This window comes from Cucurbita pepo, chromosome 17 (genome assembly GCF_057944985.1).
Source record: "Cucurbita pepo subsp. pepo isolate OVF chromosome 17, ASM5794498v1, whole genome shotgun sequence".
NCBI lineage: Eukaryota > Viridiplantae > Streptophyta > Magnoliopsida > Cucurbitales > Cucurbitaceae > Cucurbita > Cucurbita pepo.
Genome location: NC_141814.1, coordinates 13,092,986 through 13,106,044, shown reverse-complemented (window position 1 = coordinate 13,106,044; position 13,059 = coordinate 13,092,986). Strand labels below are relative to the sequence as shown.

Genomic DNA, 13,059 nt, shown 5'->3' with positions numbered 1-13,059 from the left:
AATATAAATTGGTTGTTTATTTGAGTTTAAAATATAAATTTGGTTGTTTATTTGAGTTTAAAATATAAATTTGGTTATTTATTTGAGTTTAAAATATAAATTTGGTTATTTATTTGAGTTTAAAATATAAATTTGGTTATTTATTTGAGTTTAAAATATAAATTTGGTTATTTATTTGAGTTTAAAATATAAATTGGTTATTTATTTGAGTTTAAAATATAAAATTGGTTATTTATTTGAGTTTAAAATATAAATTTGGTTATTTATTTGAGTTTAAAATATAAATTTGGTTGTTTATTTGAGTTTAAAATATAAATTGGTTGTTTATTTGAGTTTAAAATATAAATTTGGTTATTTATTTGAGTTTAAAATATAAATTGGTTGTTTATTTGAGTTTAAAATATAAATTTGGTTATTTATTTGAGTTTAAAATATAAATTTGGTTATTTATTTGAGTTTAAAATATAAATTGGTTGTTTATTTGAGTTTAAAATATAAATTTGGTTATTTATTTGAGTTTAAAATATAAATTTGGTTATTTATTTGAGTTTAAAATATAAATTGGTTATTTATTTGAGTTTAAAATATAAATTTGGTATAAATATAAATTGGTTATTTATTTGAGTTTAAAATATAAATTTGGTTATTTATTTGAGTTTAAAATATAAATTTGGTTATTTATTTGAGTTTAAAATATAAATTTGGTTGTTTATTTGAGTTTAAAATATAATTTGGTTCTTTATTTGAGTTTAAAATATAAATTTGGTTCTTTGAGTTTAAAATATAATTTGGTTATTTATTTGAGTTTAAAATATAAATTGGTTATTTATTTGAGTTTAAAATATAAATTTGGTTATTTATTTGAGTTTAAAATATAATTTGGTTGTTTATTTGAGTTTAAAATATAATTTGGTGAATTAGAGTAAATTATTTATTTATTTTCTTTTTAAATAACAAAATTGAGAGTTAAAATAAATTAAAAAGAAATTAAAAAACAGTTTGAACGGTAGAACAAGTTTTAGGTATTGAATTTAGATTTTGCTTATATAATTTTTTTTAATAATAATAAAAAAAAATAGAAAATTGTAATTTGGGCCATTATATTTGAAGCCCAGCTCAGCCCAGCCCAGCCCAAGTTGTTTCATAATACCTATAAATACAAAGCTATGAAAATTAGGGCTATTTGAATTTGGAGCGTCCACAAGTCGGCATTCGTTAGTTCTTGTAGCAATGGTAACTCGCAAACTCCCTGCTTCCCAACTTCATGGATTTCATTGTTCATAGTTTTTATATGCTCAATCCATGTTTGATTTTTGTTCCTGTATTCATTTGAGCCATACAATTACCACAATTACCGCTTTTTCTAGTGTACTGTTTGTGCTTTCTCTTTCCATTTTCTTGCTTAATCTCTCTGTATTTCTCCGCCGCCGCCGGTTTCTTGGCATCTTGAGTATGAACAGAAGAGAATGTATTGAGGAAACGACCTCTGTATTTATATTCTGATTAGAATGTGCAGATTATGTATTTGCTCTCTAAATCTTGTAGTTTAGAGAATTCTGTATGTTTTCGTATCTTATGTTTTATCTCATGTCAATATGCAGCCGAAGCAAATTCATGAGATCAAAGATTTCCTTCTCACTGCAAGAAGGAAGGATGCTCGTTCCGTGAAAATCAAGAGGAGCAAAGATGTGGTGAAGTTCAAAGTTCGATGCTCTAAGTATCTGTATACTCTCTGTGTTTTCGACTCTGAGAAAGCAGACAAGTTGAAGCAATCTCTTCCACCAGGTTAGATTAACTTTTTAATGGTTAAATTAGATTAAAAGCATTTCTTAAATTGTTTGTGTTTGACTGCAATTTATTTTTAGAGCATGAGATATTGAAAGTAATTAGCACATTACTTGTAAATGGTTAAATTAGATTAAAAGCATTTCTTAAATTGTTTGTGTTTGACTGTAAATTCATGGGTGCTTTTATCATTGGCATTTTGTATTAAATGATCTTTATTTTTACTGTCATCTCTAGAATTGCCAAGTGATCTGTGTAGAAATTTTGAGATGTTATTGGGTTTAATATCCCAATGTCGGCGTTTTTGTCATTTTGTGGTAGTTGTTGACATGAGAGATCAGTTGGGACTTTCTAGAATTGCGAAGTGATCTGAGCAGCAGAAGTTATGAGATGTTATTAGGTTTAATACTCCATTGTGGTTGTTTTGTAATTATTAGGTAGGCTTCATTCCATTGGATATACCCCCTTTTGTTTGTGAACTCCTATGTTCTTCCATTGTTCTCAACTAAAGTTGTTTCTTATAAGAAAAAGAAATTACTTGGTATGCTTTCTAAAATGAGGATGAGAATGAATTCGGTCTTGATTATGCCATTTCTTCATGTCGTCCCTTGTGATCGTACAATTCCAGCCTCTGATTACTTTTCCCATTGTGCCAGGTTTGAGTGTGCAAGATCTGTGAAAGAATGGTTAAAGTTTCTCGAATGCAATCACAAGAAGACGACTAGATTTTTTTTTTATATTTTTTGATGAGATCTTTTTTGGATTTGCAGTTGTAGTGATCCATATTCCCTTCATTTCCCAGTGGGGTTTATGGAAATTTAGAATTTGTTATGTCTGAGTTTATTGTGTGGAAACTATCTTACCCTTGCACTGTTTCTTTAACCAACATTAGCTTTGATAAGCCCAGCCTTTTTCTTTTCACATTTATAGGCATGTTTTTGCAAATGATTCAACCATAATCATGAATTGAAACTTATGCAACCCAATTCAATGGTTGATTCAGGAATGGATGGTTTTTTAGCTATACTTTTAGGGGATTTGTGTTTTGCGAATCGAAATTTTAGCTGTTCATGATCATCTCGAATCGAGTATGAATCATGGTGTCGAGTATACCTAACATGGTTGGTTGCACATGCTTATGTGTGTACAAATTCCTTGAGGGTTTTTAAACTTTAGATCCTTTTTTCCTTTTTTCTTACTTACCTTAGTCACAAACTTTATTATTATGTATGCTTGTATGTGTATACATGTGTATATGTGTATATATATATATATATATACTACTTTTAAAAGAGGTATGGATATTTTAAAAATAAATGGCCAGTATATTTTGTACTATAGTCTTCAAAAAAAAAATGGAACCCACGAGCCATTGATGGGGTTAGTTAAGAAGTGGGACACACAGCGACTTTAAATGTCAGGTGTTGCTGCTCCGTATGTGGACCCACATGCGATTGGTCTCATCATTTCACTTATTTACAATTTTACCATTTCTCTTTTTATTTTTATTATTTTTTATTTTATTTGAAGAAGTATAAAATAAATAAACTATTTTCCTGGAAAATTGAACTATATTTGAAAATTATTCATTGAAAAAAAATTAAAGATTTTATTTCATTTTTGCATATTTCATGTGCCTATTTTACTTTTTTCGTTTCTCCGATTTTACCCCCCTCCTATACTTCGTATATAAACTGCTTAATGACTCCTATTCGGGTTGATTTTAGATTTTTTATTTAATTTTTAGCTTTAATTACTTATACTAGTACGTAATACGAACAACAATTCTTTCATTATATAGTTTCAGCCCTACTCGATGGTGATAGTTCCAGCGCCACCTTCAAATGTGATTGGTTTATGGAGAATATGATTAAATACAAAATTATAGTTGACAATAATATCATAGCTCAACGGTCAGCATATCTTGAATTGAATAAAGACTCTTAGTTCTCATGTTGTTAGTCTCTAAAATCTTATTTTCATAAGAATGCAACGTATAAATTGACTTAATTTGATGAAATAAAAAGTGTTTATTAGGATAAAACTAAAGATATTGTTATTTTCTCGGCCCCAAAATATACTATCGATTTCAAATCTCGGAAACAAAATATATCATCTAGGTCAGGTCCTATTCTTTGCATGACTAGTTTGTCTAGTTTGTAGGCAAGAAGGAGAGTTCGATGTGGTGTATAATGGAGTTGGGTGTCGAAAGAGATGGATGCATTGCTCCAAAACTTGTGGTCCTCGTTCAATCCAAAGAGTTTTGAACCCATTTCTCTTCTCTTGTGGATGTTTTTTTAGGATTTTTTTTCCGACGAATATTTGTTCTTATGTCAACGTAGTCTTGCATCGATTGAACTATGTAGATGACTTTTCATTGAGGCACTAGGTATTTTGAGGGTCGAGACTATCTTGACAGTATGGTTCAAATTAGAATGACGACTCAATGATTAACTTATTTTATGGCTTGAATTCGTGAACGAGATGATACCATTGTAAAAAATATATAGAAAAGTTTTTATTCTAACATGTATACAATACTGACCGTATTCTCTCTCTCGTGATTGGTAGGAGAAATGTAGATTGTGACAACTTGAACGATACCTTTATGGTCCACGTATTTATGTGTGTTGGGCGATTCTCTTTCTCTCGTTCGTTCTATTAGCATAACATTAATTAAATTACGTCATATATTCATGTGGATGACGGTTTTTTAATGCCGAAAGAGATTTAGTGAACGACGCTTATCTCATAACTTTCATACTTTATTATTCAAATATATGTTTCTTAATATTTACCCATTTTGGCTGGCTTTTTTAATACTAAAAGAAAATTACAATGAACAAATTGACATTTTAACTAACTCTATAATAATTATAAAAAAAATTAAAAATAAAAATAAAAATAAAAAGTTGCGTTGACTGGACGCCTCCAATTTTGACTAAATTTTTTTTGACTTGCTATTAAAGTCGGTGGTCAGTTTAGTCAGCTGCTGCTACTGTGATCTTAATATTGTTTTTTATTTTATTTTTTTTTACTATAAAATAGAATTCAAGAAATTATATTTTTTCGGGTCAAAATTTCTCTCATTGGTTTGATCTGCATGAAATTTTGAACTTCAAATATACGTTTATTATTCGCTAAAAAATCGAAAGAAAATGTTTATCTTTGAAAAGAACTAAAGGGGAAAATCTTTAGAGGATGAAAGTGTGACCAGCATAATCGGTAAGGTCAAGTCCATCGTACAAGCAATGTCGAGGAGCCCCTAGCCAAGAGGCGACCCTATATTTGTAGTGCAACAACAAATCCTTGAAGAAGCGACACAACAGAATCATACTTATAGAGTCTAGTCGAAGAAAAGAGAAGGAGACAAGTTTAGGTCAAGCCCGAGTAAGTCCTCTATTAACCGATGAGATTGCGAAAGAAGATTCCTCAAACGTTTAAAGTTTCAACCATCGAGAATTATGGTAGGAAGACGAATCCAGTAGAATACTTGAACATCTACCCCGAGTTTATAATTTAATTTAATTTTAAAAAAATTACAAAAATGAAAAAATCTTAAATACCCTAAAAAATGGCTTTAAATGAGTCATTCTTTTAGTTTATCTAATGCATATGTTACATCAACTCTTCTTATTTCATATTATCCTATTTATTGCCTTTATTTATATTATTCTTATTTCTTTTTTTCCTTTTTTTTTATATTTTCTTTTTGTCAACCAAGCCGGGATCGTAAGAATTCCACCGTCTAAATACAGGAACTAAGCATTATTTATAAGGGTGTAAAAAACGTTCACTATCAACCACTTTAAAACCTTAAAAAAAAAAAAATCCCAAAAAAATTAGTAAATTTGGACTATTACAAATTGTATCGTATTGTGACTAAATATTCATAATTAAATGATATTAAAATTTTTACATAATTCCTCCGTTAAAATTTACTATTATCTTCGACTTTTTATAAATATTTTAAAATTAAACTCAATCGTGACGATTAATTTTAAAATATTTATGAAGGTCAACTATAATATAATATTTATAATTATTTATTTATTTTTTAAAAAATTACATTTACAAATACACACGTGAAAGGGAAGAAATATTTATTTATAAATATTTAATTTATTTATTATTTTTATTTATTGCTACTCATACTATTTATTAGGTTTGAAAAATGTTTCATTTTAGCCCCTCCTATTAATAATTATCTGGCTTATTTTATTAATAATAAATTGATGTGACTATTTTCCTTTTTTTTATATATATATTTTTATAAATTTTAATTAATTTTCTATTGACGTGGCAAAATAGTCTCTATAAAATTTTAAATTAAATTAAACACTTTTTTTTATTTATAAAAATATTAAGAATTTTACCTAAATACTAATGTTTTTTTTAATGCACATTAAAAAAATATATTAATTTATTCTTCGAGAAATTTATGTATAGCATCTAGTGAAGCTCTTGTGAGCACGTTCCTTTTAGAGTCGGTCTAGATTAAGTGAAGTCAAAATATATCCTGAGACATTTGATTATGTAATAGCCTAAGCTTATTACTAGCCGGTATTGTCCGCTTTGGCCCGTCAGCTTTACGATTTTAAAACATGGCTAATAGGGGGAGATTTACACACCCCTTATATGGAATGCTTCGTTCCCTTCTCCAACCGATTTGAGATCTCACAATCCACCATTCTTGAGGGCCAGCGTATTCATAGTACATTACTTGGTGTCTAGTTCTGATATTATTTGTAACAGCTTAAGCCCACCGCTAGTAGATATTGACCAATTTGGTCTGTTACGTATCACTCATCAACCTTACGGTTTTGAAACATGTCTACTAGGGAGAGGTTTCCACACCCTTAATATTTCGTTTTTATCTCCAACCGACATGAGACCTCACTGATTATCTTCAAATTACAGCTATCTCAGCATAAGAATTCAGAAATCCGTGAAGCTAATATTTCGAATTTCCATCGATCAAACCTGTTTATAAAAGATACGTCGAACGCACACACCCCGACCGAACACATTTGTCGTAAAAAAAAAAAAAAAAAAAAAAAAAAAGGATTAGTAGGGGCCCACTTACCACATGTTTGGATGTGGTAAGCATATGAGGTTTGTTTGTGGGCTTACTCAATTTATGGCCAATAAAAGAAGTGAAATAAATTAAAATTTTATTATTTAAATAAAAATAATATAAATTAAAAATAAATAAATAAATAAATAAATAAAAGGTGTATTTTTGTGTGTGGAAGTCTCTCAATAATGAAGTGGAATGTGACTTGTGCTTCTTAGCCGACACCACTTTTTATTTATTTATTTATTTTTATTTTATTTTATTTTATTTTATTTTATTTTATTTATATTTAACAACTATTGCACATGCATCCATATGCAAAATTCTCAAATACCAAGGTCAATAAAATAATCATTTCCAATATTTTTTATTATATATTATTTGAATAAAGCGTTTCGTTTTTGAATTCTTAAATTCGATACGAACGGTTCGACAATCTGTCTTCTTGAATCGAGATAGCAAGAACCGTTCTTGAGTTATTCCTCCCAATGGCTCCTCATATTGGATAGTGATCGGTTTTTAGGTCACAAAGAACTCCAAAAGAAAAAGGAGTCGAGCCTCGATTAAGGGGAGACGTACTTTGTTTGAGAGTCCCACATCGGCTAATTTAGGGAATGATCATGGGTTTATGATATAATCAATGAATACTATCTCCATTGGTGTGAGGCCTTTTGGGGAAGCCCAAAGCAAAGCCACGAGAGATTATGCTCAAAGTGGACAATATCATACCATTGTGGTGAGTCGTGTTCGTCTAACACGAGTAGGGCTCGAAGAACGAGATTTTTCAGTTCATAATTTATTTAATTATTTTCATTTTAAATTACTTAATTTCCAAATTTGACTGTGGGTAACATTTAATGTTAAGCGTAATAAAAGTAATTAATTGACAGGTAAAAAATTATTGTCAAATGTTTAGGTAATAATATTTATTTAATTTTTTTTTTTGCCAAATGCAAATATTTATAATTTAAATACGAAAATAAAAATAATTATATGGGTATTTAAAAAATATTTCACCCAATGATTTTACATTTTTCATATAACTTGTTTTCTAAGTTATATATACCTGTTAATGTTCTTAATATATATATATATATTTCATCATCCAACACCTCGAACAAAACACACCTCTCCTTAATCGAGACTCGACTCCTTTGGAGTCTTAGACTGCCTTCAAGGAGGCTTGACTCCTTTTTCTTTTGGAGTCCTTGTTCGAGGATTTACCCATCTATTGACACGACTAAGTTTAGGGCATGACTCTGATACCATGTTAGACGAACACAACTCTCCACCTCTCTACAATGGTATGATATTGTCCAAGCATAAACTCTCATGACTTTGCTTTCGGCTTCCCAAAATGCCTCATGCCAATGGAGAAAGTATTATTTATTCATAAATACAGGATCATTCCCTAAATAAGCAGAGTGTGTCTTTCTTCCTCGAACAACCTATATAATTTTTTTAAGGGAAGAAATTCATTTAGTAAAGAATTGAATATGAACATAATTTAGAGAATTGAATATGAACATAATTTAGATGTGGATGGATTATGGAGTAAAAGATTGAAGAGTGGGTGAGGTTAAAGCTTTATAATTTGCATATTGTTATGTATATGGTGGGTGTCAGACACTGACAGCTTCTCTACTTAATCATGTATTCAGCCTGCCCTCATTTATTCTCTCTACTTTTTTCTGTTTTTTCTCAGAGATCTTCCATTTCCAGTTCCATTTCTTACCATCCCTACACCGCCATGTTCTTCGCTTCTTCCCACAACCAGAAACTCCCATTTTTTACCCTTCCTTTTTCATGGCGTCTTTGCAGAGAAATGGTGTTCTTGTTTGTGCCTTTTTGAGTTAAATACCAAATGGGTTTCGATGTTTAAGTCATTTTCTCATCTGGGTCGGTGAGTTTTCCTGTTTTTTCATCGATTTATTGCTTGATTTCTAGTTCTATGAGCGAATCTCGTTCTGGGTTTTCTGGTTGTTCCTCTAATTTGAAATGAAATGAAATGTGTGTTCATATTTGAGGTAGCAATTGGTTAAACCTACCAAATCTAAATCCTGTACGGTGCTTCTTTGCCGGAGTTTTGTTTGATTTATGTTATATTTGGTAAAGATATTAATCTGGTTTGAAGGTTATCCCCCATTTTCCTTTTCTGTAATTTCTTCTCCTTTTGATTTGGATCGCTTCATTTCGCCATTGGCGATGGAAGATTAAGCTCTTCCTTCTCGATATTTCTTGTTTTCTTGAAGAAGGGGTTACGATTTCTTGGGGGTTTCTTCAAAATCTGTTTGGTTTTTGAGTGATGCCTTCTGAAGGTATCCTACAATGGCGAATCTCGTTCCTGGAGTGCTTCTTAAACTGTTGCAGCATATGAACACTGATGTGAAGGTTGCCGGAGAGCACAGGTCGGCGTTGTTGCAAGTTGTGAGTATAGTTCCGGCATTGGCCGGCGGCGATCTTTCACCGAATCAAGGTTTTTATCTCAAAGTCTCTGATTCTTCTCATGCTACTTATGTTTCATTGCCTGATGAACATGGTGATCTGATTCTTAGTGATAAGATTCAATTGGGTCAGTTTATTCATGTTGAACGCCTTGAGTCTGCGTCCCCTGTCCCCGTTCTTCAAGGCGTTCGACCGGTGCCCGGTCGACATCCTTGTGTAGGTAGCCCTGAAGATATTGTTGCTACTCATTCTCCTGGATTTCTTAACAATAATCCTAACTTGAAAGAGAAATCGAAACCGACCCCGAAAGTTTTAGGCATTGTCGGGGAGAAGGAGAAATCTCTGCCTGTTAGACTCAATGGCAATGTCAAGGAGGATAAGATTGAGAAGAAATCCTCATCGTTGAGTAGATCCAAGTCTCAGTTGTCGAAATTGGCAGTGAATATCGATGCGAAAAAGGAGCCTCTAACGAGACTTAAGTCGATGAATTCACGGTCGATACCTTCCTCTCCGACGAGCTGTTATTCATTGCCTTCTTCGTTTGAGAAGTTTGCTAACAGCATTAAGCATCAGGGGAAGGTTAAAGCGTTGGCTAATGGAACGGCCAAGGTAGGGGCGGTTGAGAAGTCGAATTCTGTTCGTTCGGCTAGTCCCGTCGCTAAGAAGATGGGAATGGGACATCAATTCAAGCATTTAGTTCAGGGCATTGAGGTTGGGGCTAAGGCTCTGAGGAAGAGTTGGGAAGGGAATATGGAGACAAAAAGACGAGACAATTCGATATTAAGAGCTACCAAACTCGATCCCAAGTCCGAAGCTCGGGTTACTGTAAGTTTTATCATACTCAATACGATCCTCGTTTCATATTTGATTTGTCTTTAAAACGGAAAACGTTCATTCGTGGATATTCATGTCTGTTACTATGAATCTATTAAGCTGTAAATTTGTTTACTAGCGTCCGATCACGTCTCCATTCTCTTATGCAGACTCCTAGAAGAAGTACATCGAGCGAGAAGTTGCCATCGAGAGAGGAGAATAGGATTCAGGTACCTGCAAAGTCATCTAAAGACGATCATAGCGTGCACATGTCTTCACGGAAGAATGCCGCTAACGGAGCCTTAGATGATCAAGATAGGTCCAATAGGCAAAAATCTTCCGGTGGAAAGAAATCCTCGAGCGATGCAGGCGGATTCCCCGGGAATTTGGTGAAGATTCCTCTTAGTCATAAAAGATTGACTGAAGGGAGTGCCTCATGGGCTTCACTTCCATCATCTCTTGCCAAGCTTGGAAAGGTATGGATTCTCTGATACTTTGATAATCACTGATAGCTCGTTTAGTTCTCGTTGCTCGATAAATATTCTGTCGTTTAGATAGCTTCGGGAGCTTATATGAGCTTAATCGCTTGTTTTTTTCGAGATTCACCGATCTGGTAGAAACTATCTATTTTGATACGTTCATATCGTTCTTCCATGTCTGCTGCTATAGGAAGTAATGAGGCACAGAGATGCTGCACAAGCAGCAGCAATAGAGGCTATGCAAGAAGCTTCAGCTGCCGAAAGCGTGCTACGGTGTTTAAGGTACGAAACCTTTCCCGGTGTAGTACTCGTAGTTCTCGCTGCTGTTTAGTTCTATATTTGAAATGCAAGCATAAACGATTCGGTCGAAAGCTGTTTGAGCTGATTTTAGTACATTTGGTTGGAAAAGATATGAAGAATTTATCGACTTTTATAACGAGCTTCTTGGTTGCTTTCGCACGGTTTTCTGTTGTCTTATGTTGTTCGGTTTGCAGTGTATTTTCCGAGTTAAATGCTGCTGCGAAGGAGGATAATCCACAGCCTGCAGTAGAACAGTTTTTGACCCTTCATGCTAGCCTGACCAATGCTCATATGGTGGCTGAATCTCTTTCGAAAACGGGTCCCTCTGGTTCGATCAACGAGAGCGAAGAAACCGCTTCAGAAGAAACGATGAAGGTCTCGTTAAAGGCTAGAAAACAGGCATCTGCTTGGGTCCTGGCTGCTTTAGCCACCAACATGTCGTCTTTCGCAGTTTATAGCCGTGATCCACCCTCGGCTCTAAATCCGACCTCGTCTCTATCCCAAAACCAAAAGAATGCATCTGCAAACCAGCCTATAGTAGTGTTAGAAAACTCGTCTAAGAACAGCTCGTCGAAATCCCAAGGGAAGGTTCGCCAGATGATAAACTCTAAACCGATTGGATCAGGAAATCCCGGTCGAACCAAGGAGGGAACGACACTCGGTCAAAAGTTGCAGACTCAACCTCCCCCAGAATGGATCAGAGGAAATGGTCTCGACGAAGCGGTTGACTTGGCCGAGATGTTACGGCTGCAATCCCAGGACTGGTTCTTGACATTCATGGAAAGGTTCTTGGATGCAGGCGTCGACACAGCAGCATTGTCGGATAACGGACAAATAGCAGGAATCTTGACTCAGCTCAAGAGCGTAAACGACTGGTTAGATGGCATAGCTTCTACCAAAGACGAAGAAGACCCCACCGACATTTCGACCGAGACAATCGACAGGCTGAGGAAGAAGATCTACGAGTATCTTCTCATGCACGTCGAGTCTGCAGCCGCTGCACTTGGCGGGGGAGTGCAGCAACTGCCACAGCAGATACAGGCAACCGGGACGAAAGCCAAAAGGTAACCGTCGAAGCTCGATGTTGGTTTCATCTTAACATGGATTATTCACCGTGCCCCGTGTTCAGTCTCGAGCGTAAAATCGTGTACATAGCTTCTGCATCGGATCACGCCATAGATGAAAAAGTTATTACGGTTCTTCTGTTGAATTCATGAGATTTGATTACTGAAATTATACAGACCTGGGTTTGTTCAGTTCAGCTTTACACATATAATCAACTGTACATTCTGTTGTTAGTGAAGAGTGCATTTTGATATATTTCTGAACAATCTCATAATTTATTCTATTGGTTTTAGTTCATGAGCAGCTCTCGAACGAACGAACGAACACAAGTTTCGTTCTCGAAAGTTTGAAATTTGTATCGTGATCTTAAATTTTGTTTGTTACGAGTTCCATTGTTAGTCTTAAATTTTGTCTAAGATGTTTCGGCTTTTTAAAAGCTTGGGTTGGACTCCTGTTCTCTTTTGAACCATTTTTAAGTTACGAGTTGACGTAAATATATAATCGAAACATACCCTGGAATATAAGGCCATGGGACGTTTGATAACTCACCACTACATTTGTAACAGCTCAAGTCGACCGCTAGCAGATATTGTTCTCTTTGAACTTTTTCTTTCGGGCTTTCCTTAAGGTTTTTAAAATGTGTATGCTATGAGTAAGTTTTCACACCCTTATAAAATGGTTCGTTCCCCTCTCTAACCGATATGGGATCTCACAATCCACCCCTTTGGGGGCTAGCTTCCTTTGTGACACACTGCCCAGGACGGACTTTGATACCATTTGTAACGGACCAAGCCCACCCTTATAAGGAATGCTTCGTTCCCCTCTCTAGCCGATATGGGATCTCACAATCCACCCTAATTGGGGCTAACTTCCTTGGTGACACATTGCCTAGGACGAACTTTGATACCATTTGTAATGGTCCAAGCCCACCTTTATAAGGAATGCTTCGTTCCCCTCTCTAACTGATATGAGATCTCACAATCCACCTCCTTTGGGGCTAGCGTCGTTGGTGGCACACCACCCAGGATGAACTTTGATACCATTTGTAACGGACCAAGCCCACCCTTATAAGGAATGTTCATTCCCCTCTCTATG

General features: G+C 34.1%; 2 protein-coding genes across 3 annotated transcripts; both read left to right on the top strand.

The window, feature by feature from the left end:
• Positions 1–1,148: 1,148 nt before the first annotated feature.
• Positions 1,149–2,811, top strand: LOC111778240 (large ribosomal subunit protein eL38z/eL38y). 2 transcript variants are annotated; one of them, XM_023657946.2, is made up of 3 exons: positions 1,149–1,233; positions 1,602–1,785; positions 2,442–2,811. In XM_023657946.2, the coding sequence occupies exons 1-3, from the start codon at positions 1,231–1,233 to the stop codon at positions 2,462–2,464; spliced, it is 210 nt and encodes a 69-aa protein (XP_023513714.1). In that variant the 5' UTR covers positions 1,149–1,230; the 3' UTR covers positions 2,465–2,811. The 2 variants fall into 2 exon arrangements, with proteins under 2 accessions (XP_023513714.1, XP_086975080.1); XM_087118954.1 differs by lacking the exon at positions 1,149–1,233 and having other exon boundaries at positions 1,596–1,785.
• A 5,679-nt stretch (positions 2,812–8,490) lies between these two features.
• On the top strand, positions 8,491–12,267 carry LOC111778654 (GPI-anchored adhesin-like protein, putative (DUF936)). Its single transcript, XM_023658597.2, has 4 exons — positions 8,491–10,132; positions 10,291–10,596; positions 10,790–10,881; positions 11,094–12,267. The coding sequence occupies exons 1-4, from the start codon at positions 9,191–9,193 to the stop codon at positions 11,965–11,967; spliced, it is 2,214 nt and encodes a 737-aa protein (XP_023514365.2). The 5' UTR covers positions 8,491–9,190; the 3' UTR covers positions 11,968–12,267.
• Positions 12,268–13,059: the final 792 nt, after the last annotated feature.

Bases quoted from the DNA above. Each gene is read 5' to 3' on its own strand.
- LOC111778654 (XM_023658597.2), top strand. From the start codon at position 9,191: ATGGCGAATCTCGTTCCTGGAGTGCTTCTTAAACTGTTGCAGCATATG. The intron at 10,133-10,290 runs GTAAGTTTTATC...TCTCTTATGCAG, and splicing joins AGTCCGAAGCTCGGGTTACT to ACTCCTAGAAGAAGTACATC. The intron at 10,597-10,789 runs GTATGGATTCTC...CTGCTGCTATAG, and splicing joins CTCTTGCCAAGCTTGGAAAG to GAAGTAATGAGGCACAGAGA.
- LOC111778240 (XM_087118954.1), top strand. From the start codon at position 1,596: ATGCAGCCGAAGCAAATTCATGAGATCAAAGATTTCCTTCTCACTGCA. The intron at 1,786-2,441 runs GTTAGATTAACT...CCATTGTGCCAG, and splicing joins GAAGCAATCTCTTCCACCAG to GTTTGAGTGTGCAAGATCTG.